The 17,049-nt window shown below is 37.2% G+C and overlaps 2 protein-coding genes and 1 long non-coding RNA gene across 5 annotated transcripts; 2 read left to right on the forward strand and 1 right to left on the reverse strand.

Annotated features, from left to right (window-relative positions):
• Positions 1–3,882: 3,882 nt before the first annotated feature.
• LOC147537544 (uncharacterized) lies at positions 3,883–8,058 on the reverse strand. The gene is made up of 2 exons (XR_015225767.1): positions 4,063–8,058; positions 3,883–3,983 (listed from the first exon to the last, which is right to left on the reverse strand). It is a non-coding gene; the product is annotated as an uncharacterized LOC147537544 (long non-coding RNA).
• LOC147537545 (uncharacterized) lies at positions 4,001–7,382 on the forward strand. Of its 2 annotated transcripts, XM_086642308.1 has the most exons (3): positions 4,001–4,396; positions 5,280–5,581; positions 5,666–7,382. In XM_086642308.1, the coding sequence occupies exons 2-3, from the start codon at positions 5,491–5,493 to the stop codon at positions 6,871–6,873; spliced, it is 1,299 nt and encodes a 432-aa protein (XP_086498434.1). In that variant the 5' UTR covers positions 4,001–4,396; positions 5,280–5,490; the 3' UTR covers positions 6,874–7,382. The 2 variants fall into 2 exon arrangements, with proteins under 2 accessions (XP_086498434.1, XP_086498433.1); XM_086642307.1 differs by having other exon boundaries at positions 4,362–5,581.
• A 1,834-nt stretch (positions 8,059–9,892) lies between the features above and the next one.
• On the forward strand, positions 9,893–14,045 carry LOC147537546 (uncharacterized). 2 transcript variants are annotated; one of them, XM_086642306.1, is made up of 3 exons: positions 9,893–10,288; positions 11,172–11,473; positions 11,558–14,045. In XM_086642306.1, exons 2-3 carry the CDS (start codon positions 11,383–11,385, stop codon positions 12,763–12,765), a joined length of 1,299 nt encoding a protein of 432 aa, XP_086498432.1. In that variant the 5' UTR covers positions 9,893–10,288; positions 11,172–11,382; the 3' UTR covers positions 12,766–14,045. The 2 variants fall into 2 exon arrangements, with proteins under 2 accessions (XP_086498432.1, XP_086498431.1); XM_086642305.1 differs by having other exon boundaries at positions 10,254–11,473.
• Positions 14,046–17,049: the final 3,004 nt, after the last annotated feature.

Below are 17,049 nucleotides of genomic sequence, written 5' to 3' on the forward strand. Positions count from 1 at the left end.
CCAACTCACCACCTAGCATTTATTTTGTCCCAGTCAGCACATAACAAGTTCTGTTTTGTTATATAGATTTATAACTAAATTACAAGATAAATATAGTTAGAGAATTAAAGCAAATAAGATAAGAGATATTTCTAATCTAATTACAGAATTATAATATATATATATATATATATATATATAGAAATATAAAATATATTCTCTTAATTCCAACACTCCCCCTCAAGCTGGGGCGAAGATGTTGAAGAGTGTAAGAAAAGAGAAATTGTATTGATTTCCTAAGCTATTACATAAGTCTTTATAAGGAGTTACATAGGAGAGAAGTTTTATCTATTGGGCAATGTGGTACTAAATATTCTAACACTCATATATTTTAACATTCCCCCTCAAACTAATGACTTTTGCTAGTGAAAAATTCATGAGTTTGCTTAAAATTTCTAGATGTTGACTTGGTATTGATATGGAGACATCATTGTGAGGTTGCTAAGTTGTTGTTCTTTGTTGTTGTTGTTGTTGTTGTTCTTTGTTGTTGTTGTTGTTGTTCTTTGTTGTTGTTGTTGTTGTTGTTGTTGTTCTTTGTTGTTTTTCTTTTCTCCATTGGAAGACCATTTGAAGAAAAGTTGGCGCCATTGCCAGGTATTTTCCCTTTTTAAAGAGAAAGCGGACAATTATAACCCATTGTCCGGTTGTGGGCGGAGATATACTCCTTGCTATCTTGTTTGTTGTTGAATATTGTTGAATGTCTTTTCTCCCTTTTCCATTTGAGGAAAAGTTGGCACCATTGACTAGGTATGTTCTCTTTTTAAAGAGAAAGTTGACAATTATAAACCATTGTCAAGGTTTTGTTTGGAGTTCTTACTCCATTGATTTTAATAGCCCTCACACATGATTATTACTCCAACATCATCAATGTAATATAATGCAAACCATTGATCTTATGATTTTATCATTTTTCAACCCCTTGATCTTATGATTTTATCATTTTTCAACCACTAGCAATTACCATTCTTGATTTTTCCCACTTCAATTCTTCTTTATAATCTTCTCTTATCTCCTCTTCATTTGATCTTATGAAAAACTAAGGAACAATAGTTTGAGAGTTCTCAACTTTGATATAAGAAGTATGAGCAAATCAACTAAGAGAATAAACTCTTTTGCCATAAAGGAACCCACAAACATGTTTTCAAACATCAAAAGAAAACTATCTTTGAGAATAAGCATGATTTCTTTGATACATTCTATCAAACACTTCATGTGCATCATATTGGAAATCAAGATTTTGGACAACTATAAGTATAGTTTCAAGATAAACATGGGGTATATAACTATTCTAACAAGAAATCCATGAATTCTTTTCCCCCTCTCTAATAGCTTTCCAATTTCTCTCAAAATATAACTTCATGGAACATGGATACACATAGATTTGATGTTGTGGAGGACTTGACATTTGAAATGCTTGAGATCATTGAAGAGTATATCATGTGATTTCTTCAACAAATCACTCTTGTTTGGATCTTTCATCTTCTTGTTAATCTTCATCATCTTCAAATACTATTGAGAAAAGTATTGAAGAATGATTAGATCTCAACAATAGAAAAGAACTACTCTTATTGGAAAGGAAAAAAAACACTAAACTTGAACTAAAAACCGATAAAAGCCCGGCGGACGGTAGCCATTAATGGGACTACCGCCGCCGGCAAGCGGAAGACTCTATTGACTAACCCAAGAAAGAAACCTAGAAGCTCTTATACCATGTAAGAAAAGAGAAATTGTATTGATTGTATTGATTTCTTAAGCTATTACATAAGTCTTTATAAGGAGTTACATAGGAGAGAAGTTTTATCTATTGGGCAATGTGGTACTAAATATTCTAACACTCATATATTTTAACAAAGAGCCCGAGCTTGACAAGTGATGACTGCAGTAATGATGGACCAACAGGTTTAGTAAACATATCAGCAGTTTGATTAGAGGACGAGACAAAAATTGGTTTGATGACACCTGAGTAAACTTTCTCTCGAATGAAGTGAATATCTACTTCTATATGCTTTGTTCTTTCATGAAGGACTGAGTCTGAAGATAACATGATGGCAGACTTATTATCACAAAATAGTGTAGAAGACTCCATTTCCGAAAAGCCTAATTCAGTTAAAAGCGAACGAAGCCAAATGATCTCACATGTGCCTTGAGCCATGGCACGATACTCAGATTCTGCAGAAGATCTTGACACCACTGCTTGCTTCTTACTTTTCCAAGCTAAAAGATGATTACCACGAAACACACATATACCAGAGGTTGATCTCCTATCACCTTTTGATCCTGCATAATCAGCATCAGTAAAACTAGAGAGGCCTGACTGTGCTCCTGTGGCATAAAATAAACCAAGACCAGGACAAGTCTTTAGGTACCGAAGAATATGGTAAGCGGCATCCATATGAGCGGTACGTGGTGCGTGCATGAATTGACTTAAAACACTCACTGCATATGTGAGATCAGGTCGTGTATTTGTCAAGTAAATGAGGCGACCCACTAATCGCTGGTACCGTGATGGATCAGGTAATTATTCCCCAGACTCTATAGTTAGTTTAAGGTTTGGGTCCATAGGCGTAGATGCAGGCCTACACCCAAGCATACCTGTATCCTGAAGGAGATCGATGGTGTACTTCCGTTGAGATAAAGATATTCCCCGAGAAGATCGAGCAACCTCGATGCTAAGAAAATACCGAAGAAGACCCAAATCCTTCATATCAAACGAGTTCCCGAGAGCTTCTTTTACTTGAACGATGCCAGATGGGTCATCTCCAGTAATGATTATGTCATCAACATAAACTGAGAGAATAATACAATGACCCTGAAAACAACGAATAAAATATGTGTGATCTGAGTGACACTGCGAAAATCCGAAAGATTTGACCACATCACTAAAACGACTAAACCATGCTCTAGGAGATTGCTTAAGACCATATAGGGATTTGCGAAGGCGACAAACTTTCCCTGAATACTCCTGATGGGTCATGAAAATGTCCCATCTAAGTCGTTTAATTTAGTCGAGTTAGTTCGTTTTGAGTCTTTATTATAATAAATTGGTTGGTTTTCTTGATTAGGTGTCTTTTGGAGAGTTAGGTGTGAAAAACGGTTAAAAACGAGGAAAAGATGCATGAAGGGTATTTTGGTCTTTTGGACACAAGGGTATTATGGTAAATTTGGCCAAGGTCAGTTTATGGGTGAAAAGTAGAGTCCGAGACGAGTCCGTAGGAGAAAACGGAAGTCGATTCGGAGTCCGGATGAGGAAACTAGGCAAAGTCAAAGTTGGGTCAATATTCGGGTAAAGTTCGGGAACAGTTGGACATGTGTCGCAATCTGGAGGCCTGAAGCACTTTAACTCCGTGGTACGTGAAACACCAGAACTGATCTTAAAGTGTTCGATTTAGTGGAGCGCGGAGCAAGTTAGATTCGGTAGCCCCGTCCTCGTACAACCGTCCACATCCGTGCACTTTTAATCGAACGGATGCTGCTTGTGGTACAACATAATACCGTGGATCAGCTCACACAATAACTTTCAATTTCCCAGCTTTGGAGACAAGTAACGGACGAACCTGATTGATGCATTAATTCCATAGCCGACACTTGGCGCCCCCATATTCACAATAGATGCTTTTCCTCAAAACCCCAAAACGGCTAATAGGCTTACCCTCTTGTAACGAGACAAGTGTCCTCCCATTTCTCTCTCTTAAAGTGAGAAACCCTAGCCGCCTGGGTACTCCGGGGTTTTTATATTTTAAACCTAAAATCCCACAAATAACCCTCCTATTCTCCCATTTCTACCATTTAACCTCAATAAACCCTAACACTATATAAGACCTTTTTCCTCCTCCATTAAAACCTAGACTTCAACAACCCTCTCAAATGGCTTCCTTATCTAATTTCTAAGCCACTTCTCTTTCTATCTTCTAACCCTAATCCCCCATTCTTTTCTTCTACTTTCTCTACCACCTTCATCTATTCTCTACATTTTCTTTCTACTTCTAACCTTCTAATTTCTCCATACTCCTTCTTCTCTAATACTTCCTCTTACATATTTCTTTCTTCAACCTAATCCATTTTTCCCATTCTTTTTCTATCTTCTCTACTAATACTACTACTTTCTTCTCTACCACTATTCTTTCTACCATTAATAGTCATCTTCTTCTTCCTTCCATATTCTTCTATCATCTTTACCCTCTTCATCTCTTCTTTCCAACTTTCTAGATCTAATTTCTTCTTTCCCTTTCTTTTTCTTATTTGAGTGGCAATAAAATAGCTACTACTTGGATTTCTTGGAGTAACATTCTTGAGCATAAATGGAGCAAATCTTGGACAAATTTGAGATACATGGGGATATGGAATTTGAGCATTCTTGGTGATTTCTTTCCATTAATTTCTTAGTATTTTCATTTATTTTACAATGTCAATGAATGTTATTCTAGATTCCATGTATAGTTAATTTAGCAATCTAAGGTTGTGAATGAAACCCATTTTGGATCTTTATAATACTTGTTCTTGATTAATTAAATCCTTTGATGTGCTTTAATGCCTATTGATTGTCATTTCATGTTGATTCTATAACCTTATTGTCATTCATGTATTATAATTAGATATTTCATGCTTTTATTGATTTATTAGATGAGATATGCCTTTTAGATCTTGAATGATAGTGTAGGAAATTAGTTTTATATGGTAGTCAATCATACATTCTTAATTATAAAATTGTTTCATCTAGAATATTATCCGGAATCCAAATAGTTCATTATATTGGATCCCGAGTAAATACAAAAGAGATTTAAGTAATTAAGTGCTTGTTTTCTAAAGTGAAATTATGTGGTGGATTTTATAACCTTAGATATCTTCTCCCCTCTCTTAGATAGTTTAGATAGTTTCTTTTGTTTTCTTATTGCTTATATATCAAATCAAATCAAATTTATGAGTGGGGTGTGTGTGTGTTTTAGTCTAAGTTAGTTTTTGACATTTTAATTATTGAGCTAAACTCGCCGTTAATTTCCGAAATTGCCTACTTATCCCTTGGGACGATACTCGATCTTATTATAAATACTATAACTTGACCCCGTATACTTGCGGGAAAAGACCTATTTTTAGGCCCATCAAGTTTTTGGCGCCGCTGCCGGGGGTAGGTTTAGTAGTTAGGATATTGTTTGCTTGTTTTGTTCTTTGGTTTAGTGTTATTTGTTAACTTAGACGTTTTCTTTCTTTATTTTCGTAGTTTCTTATCTATTCTTTTTTTTTAGGTACCACTTTAAGGGAAAAGCCCAAAAACGGGAACATAGGAGCGAAGGGGAACAAAAGAATCAGAAAGGAATCGGAAGAAAGAACGAAACGAGAGGAGCATCCGCTAGTATCGTATTCTATCTCTTTCTTTCTTACTTGTGTGTGATTGGTTGGATGAGTTTTGATTTGCATTGATAGCTTGTTTGTTAGTTCCTTGAGCATTGTGAGATCATGGTCCGTTCTTATAACGGTTGGCCATTTGATGATGATGATGAGCTTATTTCGAGGATTCCCCGCACTAACCGACCTGATATGACATTAGGTGAATACCAAAGGATGTGTAGGGATGCTTCGATTAGTGAGGGGAATAGACCATTTGAGCCTGACCGATCTCGTATGACCCTAGGAGAATACCGATGGATGTGTAGAGATGGTCAAATTAGTGATGGATATGGTCCGACACTAAATATGTATGAGAGACCTTATAGTCCACATTATTCTGAGACCAATGATTTTAGAGGCAGGTATGATCCTAGTATGTACGGTGGGAGTTATTATCAAGAATCTTCATTTAATTACACTTGTGAGCCTTATCATGAAGAGACTCTTGAAGATAGTTCTCAATTAGAGTCTGTGAGTCGTTTGACTGAAATGATGTTACAACTTAAAGAGACTCAAGATCGATTTGAACAGACGCAGGCTCAAATGCAACAAGAGTTACATCAGAAGTTTGAGTCTCTAAATCATCAAGTACAGATGATTACATCACAGTTATTAGCCGACGAGGAAGGGGTTTCACCACCCCAAACTCAAGAGGGTACTAGGTCCGATGGCGAGGGTAATACGTCATACCCTAGTACTAAGTTAAATGTCGACGAATCAACTGAGAGGGCCCAAGAGCTTGAACAAACTGATAACCTTGTTGTCTCGTTTCCTCACCATTTGGCGTCTCACCATGATAGGACTACATCAGACGTTGATGTTCAGGGTGATGGCTCTACGAGCAAGTTTGAGGATGACACGATTCCGAACTATCCAATTTTTGACACTTGTAAGGAGTCAGTCTTAGATGCAATGCTAGGAAGGCCTGATATTATAACTGACTGCGAGGCCCCAGATGTCTTTGAGGATATTGATGACGTAGTAGTTATAGACATGTTGGATAGTTTGTCAGACTATTTACCTAAGGAAACCATGGACCTTGACTTGGTCCCCGAGCATACTGCCTTACCCTTAGAGTCTAGTTCGACTTTCCACATGATCTCAAACTCGGTTGTTGATCCCTTTTGGGACATTTCAGACGTCTTTCCAAAGACGTCTATGGACATAGTGGATATTCTGTCCACTAAGCTTCCAGATGATTTTTTGCCTTCGACTGACATTTTGACTCTTCACATGTATGTCGATCCTTTTGATGATTTCTTTGTTGTCGTTCCTTCTATTTATACCTACTTAGTGGACTGTGCACCCACTAAGTTTGGGGATGGCTTGTTTTCTTTTATCGTCTCATGTGCACTTCGTATTCTTTATCTTTTTTTGAGACGATTAGCACCTGCATATAGCTTTCTTTGGGTTGACCCCCAAATCTTCCGTCTTTTCTTGTACGATCGTTAGGCCGACTGAGATGGGCCTTGATGTTTGTGGGTAACATCTCTGGAAACCCTCCACGAGACATAACTCGTGTTCTTGTGTGAAATCAAGAGAATTAAAGGCTAATTGCATAGCTCAATGCAATCGTGTATACCCGCGTTAGTGGTAGATTTTTATATGGTCATATGTTTTATGTGCTTCATTCTCATGATATTTGTTGATATTTTAGGAGCAATTCTTATATGTTTTACTTCTAAGGCGTGGTTTGTTCCAAGTTTGGGGATGGCGCGAGCTTGGCATCAACTTGGAACCTCGTTATACATGAGCCTTGGTAGTATCATCTTTTATCTCCTTCGGTTATGGTAATATCTCTCCACTCTTCTCTTTAGATTGACGAGCCTCTTTATCTTTTGGTGAGTATATGCTTAGAACATTGAGGACAATGTTAGTTTTAAGTTTGGGGATGCGGGATATGACCATAACCGATGCATGACCATGGGTTCAAAGACAAAAGGGTTCAAATTAGCCAAAAATTGAAAATTTTGAACATTTTGAGTAGATTTGCATGTGATTCTAGTGATAGTTTTAAGAATTTTGATGCATATGTGTCGAGTTGATGAGTTTTGTGATTGCTAATGGCCTTTGCATGAAAGTCGAGTCTTTTAGTGTTTGTGTTGTGCCATGTGAGTTACATCTTAGTGAAGAAGAAACATTTCTAAGAGACCTAAAGTAGTCATTAGTGGAGACTTAACCCATGTGAGAGCTCAAAGCCTAAATTGCCATTCGAGTGTACTCTTCCGCGCTAACTCCGAGTAGAATGAAGAGCTACTCAACCTCGTAACTTATAAAAGAGCTCATTTGATCTCGTGTGCTCAATTTCCTTAGCCACTAGGAGTGACATTAGGATAGCGAATTAACCTTGCCCTTGTAGTCCATGAAACCCAATGAGAATGCCAACTAGAGGAAAGCGGGTACTCCATCACCATCCATCATCTTATATCCCGAGAATGAAGACATGAGATAAAAGAATGAAGAATGTCAAAAGCAAGTATGAAATGAAAAGTTGATTGCAAGAATAGAGTTGTGTGTGTTGTATTTTGTTTTAGTTGTTTGTATTTGTGTTATGAAAAAAAAAAAAAAAAGAGAGAAAAAAAAAAAAAGAAAAAAAAAGTGATATGAAAAAAAGAAAAAAGAAAGAAGAAAGAAAAATAGTGAAATAAAGTGATTTTTGTGAGCATGTGTTAGCTCTTTTGTGTGAGTGATGTGATTGTATATATGTGTTGGTGTTTTTGTTCATGAATAAGTATTCGAAGCAAGAAACAAATGTTGAGATGCTTAAGAGATTCTACCATAATGAAGAGGTCGAAATTCTCGGGAATCCACTACCATCACATCATCTATTGTATCCGCTAACCTTTAGAAGGCATCTTAATAGGGTAGAATGGGTGAGAAGGGCGAGTGAGCTTCCCCACTCTATATAGTGGCTAATTCCTTTTCGAAGATCATTCGTTCCAAAATGTTGTCCTCACCCCTTTTTATGTGTTGAGTCCTATTTAAGTGATCACACTCACACATACGAGCGAACCATTCTTGAGTGATTTCATTTTTGGAGTGTATGTCCGTGAGGTCGAAGTCGAGGCGAAATGTACAAACTTGGGAATCAAGGTTTTGTGACTTCGGAACATAGATGTGCTTATTATGGTATGACACTTGCATTTTAGGGTAAGATCATTAGTGAAGGGGTCTTTAGCTTTCACATGAACTTGTTTACTTGATTCATTATGTTTTTTCATGCTTAAACCCTTTACTATATCAATCATGCTTATCTACGATTTGGATTTTGGACCCTTGTGTATTTGAAACCATGATGTTTGTGGGTATCATCTATAGAAACCCTCAGACCACACTCGTCCACTAGGGCAACCTAGGGGTTTAACGGCTTGTTGCATATGCTAAATGCAACCGGGATTCCTCCGAAAGTGAGTTAGGTTTTTCTTTTATTTTGTTTTGCTCGAGGACTAGCAAAATCTAAGTTTGGGGATGTTTGATGGGTCATGAAAATGTCCCATCTAAGTCGTTTAATTTAGTCGAGTTAGTTCGTTTTGAGTCTTTATTATAATAAATTGGTTGGTTTTCTTGATTAGGTGTCTTTTGGAGAGTTAGGTGTGAAAAACGGTTAAAAACGAGGAAAAGATGCATGAAGGGTATTTTGGTCTTTTGGACACAAGGGTATTATGGTAAATTTGGCCAAGGTCAGTTTATGGGTGAAAAGTAGAGTCCGAGACGAGTCCGTAGGAGAAAACGGAAGTCGATTCGGAGTCCGGATGAGGAAACTAGGCAAAGTCAAAGTTGGGTCAATATTCGGGTAAAGTTCGGGAACAGTTGGACATGTGTCGCAATCTGGAGGCCTGAAGCACTTTAACTCCGTGTTACGTGAAACACCAGAACTGATCTTAAAGTGTTCGATTTAGTGGAGCGCGGAGCAAGTTAGATTCGGTAGTCCCGTCCTTGTACAACCGTCCACATCCGTGCACTTTTAATCGAACGGATGCTGCTTGTGGTACAACATAATACCGTGGATCAGCTCACACAATAACTTTCAATTTCCCAGCTTTGGAGACAAGTAACGGACGAACCTGATTGATGCATTAATTCCATAGCCGACACTTGGCGCCCCCATATTCACAATAGATGCTTTTCCTCAAAACCCCAAAACGGCTAATAGGCTTACCCTCTTGTAACGAGACAAGTGTCCTCCCATTTCTCTCTCTTAAAGTGAGAAACCCTAGCCGCCTGGGTACTCCGGAGTTTTTATATTTTAAACCTAAAATCCCACAAATAACCCTCCTATTCTCCCATTTCTACCATTTAACCTCAATAAACCCTAACACTATATAAGACCTTTTTCCTCCTCCATTAAAACCTAGACTTCAACAACCCTCTCAAATGGCTTCCTTATCTAATTTCTAAGCCACTTCTCTTTCTATCTTCTAACCCTAATCCCCCATTCTTTTCTTCTACTTTCTCTACCACCTTCATCTATTCTCTACATTTTCTTTCTACTTCTAACCTTCTAATTTCTCCATACTCCTTCTTCTCTAATACTTCCTCTTACATATTTCTTTCTTCAACCTAATCCATTTTTCCCATTCTTTTTCTATCTTCTCTACTAATACTACTACTTTCTTCTCTACCACTATTCTTTCTACCATTAATAGTCATCTTCTTCTTCCTTCCATATTCTTCTATCATCTTTACCCTCTTCATCTCTTCTTTCCAACTTTCTAGATCTAATTTCTTCTTTCCCTTTCTTTTTCTTATTTGAGTGGCAATAAAATAGCTACTACTTGGATTTCTTGGAGTAACATTCTTGAGCATAAATGGAGCAAATCTTGGACAAATTTGAGATACATGGGGATATGGAATTTGAGCATTCTTGGTGATTTCTTTCCATTAATTTCTTAGTATTTTCATTTATTTTACAATGTCAATGAATGTTATTCTAGATTCCATGTATAGTTAATTTAGCAATCTAAGGTTGTGAATGAAACCCATTTTGGATCTTTATAATACTTGTTCTTGATTAATTAAATCCTTTGATGTGCTTTAATGCCTATTGATTGTCATTTCATGTTGATTCTATAACCTTATTGTCATTCATGTATTATAATTAGATATTTCATGCTTTTATTGATTTATTAGATGAGATATGCCTTTTAGATCTTGAATGATAGTGTAGGAAATTAGTTTTATATGGTAGTCAATCATACATTCTTAATTATAAAATTGTTTCATCTAGAATATTATCCGGAATCCAAATAGTTCATTATATTGGATCCCGAGTAAATACAAAAGAGATTTAAGTAATTAAGTGCTTGTTTTCTAAAGTGAAATTATGTGGTGGATTTTATAACCTTAGATATCTTCTCCCCTCTCTTAGATAGTTTAGATAGTTTCTTTTGTTTTCTTATTGCTTATATATCAAATCAAATCAAATTTATGAGTGGGGTGTGTGTGTGTTTTAGTCTAAGTTAGTTTTTGACATTTTAATTATTGAGCTAAACTCGCCGTTAATTTCCGAAATTGCCTACTTATCCCTTGGGACGATACTCGATCTTATTATAAATACTATAACTTGACCCCGTATACTTGCGGGAAAAGACCTATTTTTAGGCCCATCAAGTTTTTGGCGCCGCTGCCGGGGGTAGGTTTAGTAGTTAGGATATTGTTTGCTTGTTTTGTTCTTTGGTTTAGTGTTATTTGTTAACTTAGACGTTTTCTTTCTTTATTTTCGTAGTTTCTTATCTATTCTTTTTTTTTAGGTACCACTTTAAGGGAAAAGCCCAAAAACGGGAACATAGGAGCGAAGGGGAACAAAAGAATCAGAAAGGAATCGGAAGAAAGAACGAAACGAGAGGAGCATCCGCTAGTATCGTATTCTATCTCTTTCTTTCTTACTTGTGTGTGATTGGTTGGATGAGTTTTGATTTGCATTGATAGCTTGTTTGTTAGTTCCTTGAGCATTGTGAGATCATGGTCCGTTCTTATAACGGTTGGCCATTTGATGATGATGATGAGCTTATTTCGAGGATTCCCCGCACTAACCGACCTGATATGACATTAGGTGAATACCAAAGGATGTGTAGGGATGCTTCGATTAGTGAGGGGAATAGACCATTTGAGCCTGACCGATCTCGTATGACCCTAGGAGAATACCGATGGATGTGTAGAGATGGTCAAATTAGTGATGGATATGGTCCGACACTAAATATGTATGAGAGACCTTATAGTCCACATTATTCTGAGACCAATGATTTTAGAGGCAGGTATGATCCTAGTATGTACGGTGGGAGTTATTATCAAGAATCTTCATTTAATTACACTTGTGAGCCTTATCATGAAGAGACTCTTGAAGATAGTTCTCAATTAGAGTCTGTGAGTCGTTTGACTGAAATGATGTTACAACTTAAAGAGACTCAAGATCGATTTGAACAGACGCAGGCTCAAATGCAACAAGAGTTACATCAGAAGTTTGAGTCTCTAAATCATCAAGTACAGATGATTACATCACAGTTATTAGCCGACGAGGAAGGGGTTTCACCACCCCAAACTCAAGAGGGTACTAGGTCCGATGGCGAGGGTAATACGTCATACCCTAGTACTAAGTTAAATGTCGACGAATCAACTGAGAGGGCCCAAGAGCTTGAACAAACTGATAACCTTGTTGTCTCGTTTCCTCACCATTTGGCGTCTCACCATGATAGGACTACATCAGACGTTGATGTTCAGGGTGATGGCTCTACGAGCAAGTTTGAGGATGACACGATTCCGAACTATCCAATTTTTGACACTTGTAAGGAGTCAGTCTTAGATGCAATGCTAGGAAGGCCTGATATTATAACTGACTGCGAGGCCCCAGATGTCTTTGAGGATATTGATGACGTAGTAGTTATAGACATGTTGGATAGTTTGTCAGACTATTTACCTAAGGAAACCATGGACCTTGACTTGGTCCCCGAGCATACTGCCTTACCCTTAGAGTCTAGTTCGACTTTCCACATGATCTCAAACTCGGTTGTTGATCCCTTTTGGGACATTTCAGACGTCTTTCCAAAGACGTCTATGGACATAGTGGATATTCTGTCCACTAAGCTTCCAGATGATTTTTTGCCTTCGACTGACATTTTGACTCTTCACATGTATGTCGATCCTTTTGATGATTTCTTTGTTGTCGTTCCTTCTATTTATACCTACTTAGTGGACTGTGCACCCACTAAGTTTGGGGATGGCTTGTTTTCTTTTATCGTCTCATGTGCACTTCGTATTCTTTATCTTTTTTTGAGACGATTAGCACCTGCATATAGCTTTCTTTGGGTTGACCCCCAAATCTTCCGTCTTTTCTTGTACGATCGTTAGGCCGACTGAGATGGGCCTTGATGTTTGTGGGTAACATCTCTGGAAACCCTCCACGAGACATAACTCGTGTTCTTGTGTGAAATCAAGAGAATTAAAGGCTAATTGCATAGCTCAATGCAATCGTGTATACCCGCGTTAGTGGTAGATTTTTATATGGTCATATGTTTTATGTGCTTCATTCTCATGATATTTGTTGATATTTTAGGAGCAATTCTTATATGTTTTACTTCTAAGGCGTGGTTTGTTCCAAGTTTGGGGATGGCGCGAGCTTGGCATCAACTTGGAACCTCGTTATACATGAGCCTTGGTAGTATCATCTTTTATCTCCTTCGGTTATGGTAATATCTCTCCACTCTTCTCTTTAGATTGACGAGCCTCTTTATCTTTTGGTGAGTATATGCTTAGAACATTGAGGACAATGTTAGTTTTAAGTTTGGGGATGCGGGATATGACCATAACCGATGCATGACCATGGGTTCAAAGACAAAAGGGTTCAAATTAGCCAAAAATTGAAAATTTTGAACATTTTGAGTAGATTTGCATGTGATTCTAGTGATAGTTTTAAGAATTTTGATGCATATGTGTCGAGTTGATGAGTTTTGTGATTGCTAATGGCCTTTGCATGAAAGTCGAGTCTTTTAGTGTTTGTGTTGTGCCATGTGAGTTACATCTTAGTGAAGAAGAAACATTTCTAAGAGACCTAAAGTAGTCATTAGTGGAGACTTAACCCATGTGAGAGCTCAAAGCCTAAATTGCCATTCGAGTGTACTCTTCCGCGCTAACTCCGAGTAGAATGAAGAGCTACTCAACCTCGTAACTTATAAAAGAGCTCATTTGATCTCGTGTGCTCAATTTCCTTAGCCACTAGGAGTGACATTAGGATAGCGAATTAACCTTGCCCTTGTAGTCCATGAAACCCAATGAGAATGCCAACTAGAGGAAAGCGGGTACTCCATCACCATCCATCATCTTATATCCCGAGAATGAAGACATGAGATAAAAGAATGAAGAATGTCAAAAGCAAGTATGAAATGAAAAGTTGATTGCAAGAATAGAGTTGTGTGTGTTGTATTTTGTTTTAGTTGTTTGTATTTGTGTTATGAAAAAAAAAAAAAAAAGAGAGAAAAAAAAAAAAAGAAAAAAAAAGTGATATGAAAAAAAGAAAAAAGAAAGAAGAAAGAAAAATAGTGAAATAAAGTGATTTTTGTGAGCATGTGTTAGCTCTTTTGTGTGAGTGATGTGATTGTATATATGTGTTGGTGTTTTTGTTCATGAATAAGTATTCGAAGCAAGAAACAAATGTTGAGATGCTTAAGAGATTCTACCATAATGAAGAGGTCGAAATTCTCGGGAATCCACTACCATCACATCATCTATTGTATCCGCTAACCTTTAGAAGGCATCTTAATAGGGTAGAATGGGTGAGAAGGGCGAGTGAGCTTCCCCACTCTATATAGTGGCTAATTCCTTTTCGAAGATCATTCGTTCCAAAATGTTGTCCTCACCCCTTTTTATGTGTTGAGTCCTATTTAAGTGATCACACTCACACATACGAGCGAACCATTCTTGAGTGATTTCATTTTTGGAGTGTATGTCCGTGAGGTCGAAGTCGAGGCGAAATGTACAAACTTGGGAATCAAGGTTTTGTGACTTCGGAACATAGATGTGCTTATTATGGTATGACACTTGCATTTTAGGGTAAGATCATTAGTGAAGGGGTCTTTAGCTTTCACATGAACTTGTTTACTTGATTCATTATGTTTTTTCATGCTTAAACCCTTTACTATATCAATCATGCTTATCTACGATTTGGATTTTGGACCCTTGTGTATTTGAAACCATGATGTTTGTGGGTATCATCTATAGAAACCCTCAGACCACACTCGTCCACTAGGGCAACCTAGGGGTTTAACGGCTTGTTGCATATGCTAAATGCAACCGGGATTCCTCCGAAAGTGAGTTAGGTTTTTCTTTTATTTTGTTTTGCTCGAGGACTAGCAAAATCTAAGTTTGGGGATGTTTGATGGGTCATGAAAATGTCCCATCTAAGTCGTTTAATTTAGTCGAGTTAGTTCGTTTTGAGTCTTTATTATAATAAATTGGTTGGTTTTCTTGATTAGGTGTCTTTTGGAGAGTTAGGTGTGAAAAACGGTTAAAAACGAGGAAAAGATGCATGAAGGGTATTTTGGTCTTTTGGACACAAGGGTATTATGGTAAATTTGGCCAAGGTCAGTTTATGGGTGAAAAGTAGAGTCCGAGACGAGTCCGTAGGAGAAAACGGAAGTCGATTCGGAGTCCGGATGAGGAAACTAGGCAAAGTCAAAGTTGGGTCAATATTCGGGTAAAGTTCGGGAACAGTTGGACATGTGTCGCAATCTGGAGGCCTGAAGCACTTTAACTCCGTGTTACGTGAAACACCAGAACTGATCTTAAAGTGTTCGATTTAGTGGAGCGCGGAGCAAGTTAGATTCGGTAGTCCCGTCCTCGTACAACCGTCCACATCCGTGCACTTTTAATCGAACGGATGCTGCTTGTGGTACAACATAATACCGTGGATCAGCTCACACAATAACTTTCAATTTCCCAGCTTTGGAGACAAGTAACGGACGAACCTGATTGATGCATTAATTCCATAGCCGACACTTGGCGCCCCCATATTCACAATAGATGCTTTTCCTCAAAACCCCAAAACGGCTAATAGGCTTACCCTCTTGTAACGAGACAAGTGTCCTCCCATTTCTCTCTCTTAAAGTGAGAAACCCTAGCCGCCTGGGTACTCCGGAGTTTTTATATTTTAAACCTAAAATCCCACAAATAACCCTCCTATTCTCCCATTTCTACCATTTAACCTCAATAAACCCTAACACTATATAAGACCTTTTTCCTCCTCCATTAAAACCTAGACTTCAACAACCCTCTCAAATGGCTTCCTTATCTAATTTCTAAGCCACTTCTCTTTCTATCTTCTAACCCTAATCCCCCATTCTTTTCTTCTACTTTCTCTACCACCTTCATCTATTCTCTACATTTTCTTTCTACTTCTAACCTTCTAATTTCTCCATACTCCTTCTTCTCTAATACTTCCTCTTACATATTTCTTTCTTCAACCTAATCCATTTTTCCCATTCTTTTTCTATCTTCTCTACTAATACTACTACTTTCTTCTCTACCACTATTCTTTCTACCATTAATAGTCATCTTCTTCTTCCTTCCATATTCTTCTATCATCTTTACCCTCTTCATCTCTTCTTTCCAACTTTCTAGATCTAATTTCTTCTTTCCCTTTCTTTTTCTTATTTGAGTGGCAATAAAATAGCTACTACTTGGATTTCTTGGAGTAACATTCTTGAGCATAAATGGAGCAAATCTTGGACAAATTTGAGATACATGGGGATATGGAATTTGAGCATTCTTGGTGATTTCTTTCCATTAATTTCTTAGTATTTTCATTTATTTTACAATGTCAATGAATGTTATTCTAGATTCCATGTATAGTTAATTTAGCAATCTAAGGTTGTGAATGAAACCCATTTTGGATCTTTATAATACTTGTTCTTGATTAATTAAATCCTTTGATGTGCTTTAATGCCTATTGATTGTCATTTCATGTTGATTCTATAACCTTATTGTCATTCATGTATTATAATTAGATATTTCATGCTTTTATTGATTTATTAGATGAGATATGCCTTTTAGATCTTGAATGATAGTGTAGGAAATTAGTTTTATATGGTAGTCAATCATACATTCTTAATTATAAAATTGTTTCATCTAGAATATTATCCGGAATCCAAATAGTTCATTATATTGGATCCCGAGTAAATACAAAAGAGATTTAAGTAATTAAGTGCTTGTTTTCTAAAGTGAAATTATGTGGTGGATTTTATAACCTTAGATATCTTCTCCCCTCTCTTAGATAGTTTAGATAGTTTCTTTTGTTTTCTTATTGCTTATATATCAAATCAAATCAAATTTATGAGTGGGGTGTGTGTGTGTTTTAGTCTAAGTTAGTTTTTGACATTTTAATTATTGAGCTAAACTCGCCGTTAATTTCCGAAATTGCCTACTTATCCCTTGGGACGATACTCGATCTTATTATAAATACTATAACTTGACCCCGTATACTTGCGGGAAAAGACCTATTTTTAGGCCCATCAACTCCCCCTGAGCCCGAAATCCCGGTGGAGGGTCCATATATATGGTTTCTGATAAATCGCCATTAAGAAATGCATTTTTGACATCAAGTTGATAAAGAGGCCATGAATTAGAAGCAGCAAGAGATAC

Source organism: Eschscholzia californica, unplaced genomic scaffold, assembly GCF_041429995.1.
Source record: "Eschscholzia californica isolate CP2 unplaced genomic scaffold, dmEscCali1.0.p SCAF_5, whole genome shotgun sequence".
In the NCBI taxonomy this organism is placed as follows: domain Eukaryota; kingdom Viridiplantae; phylum Streptophyta; class Magnoliopsida; order Ranunculales; family Papaveraceae; genus Eschscholzia; species Eschscholzia californica.

Bases quoted from the DNA above. Each gene is read 5' to 3' on its own strand.
- LOC147537546 (XM_086642306.1), top strand. From the start codon at position 11,383: ATGGTCCGTTCTTATAACGGTTGGCCATTTGATGATGATGATGAGCTT. The intron at 11,474-11,557 runs GTGAATACCAAA...GTATGACCCTAG, and splicing joins CCGACCTGATATGACATTAG to GAGAATACCGATGGATGTGT.
- LOC147537545 (XM_086642308.1), top strand. From the start codon at position 5,491: ATGGTCCGTTCTTATAACGGTTGGCCATTTGATGATGATGATGAGCTT. The intron at 5,582-5,665 runs GTGAATACCAAA...GTATGACCCTAG, and splicing joins CCGACCTGATATGACATTAG to GAGAATACCGATGGATGTGT.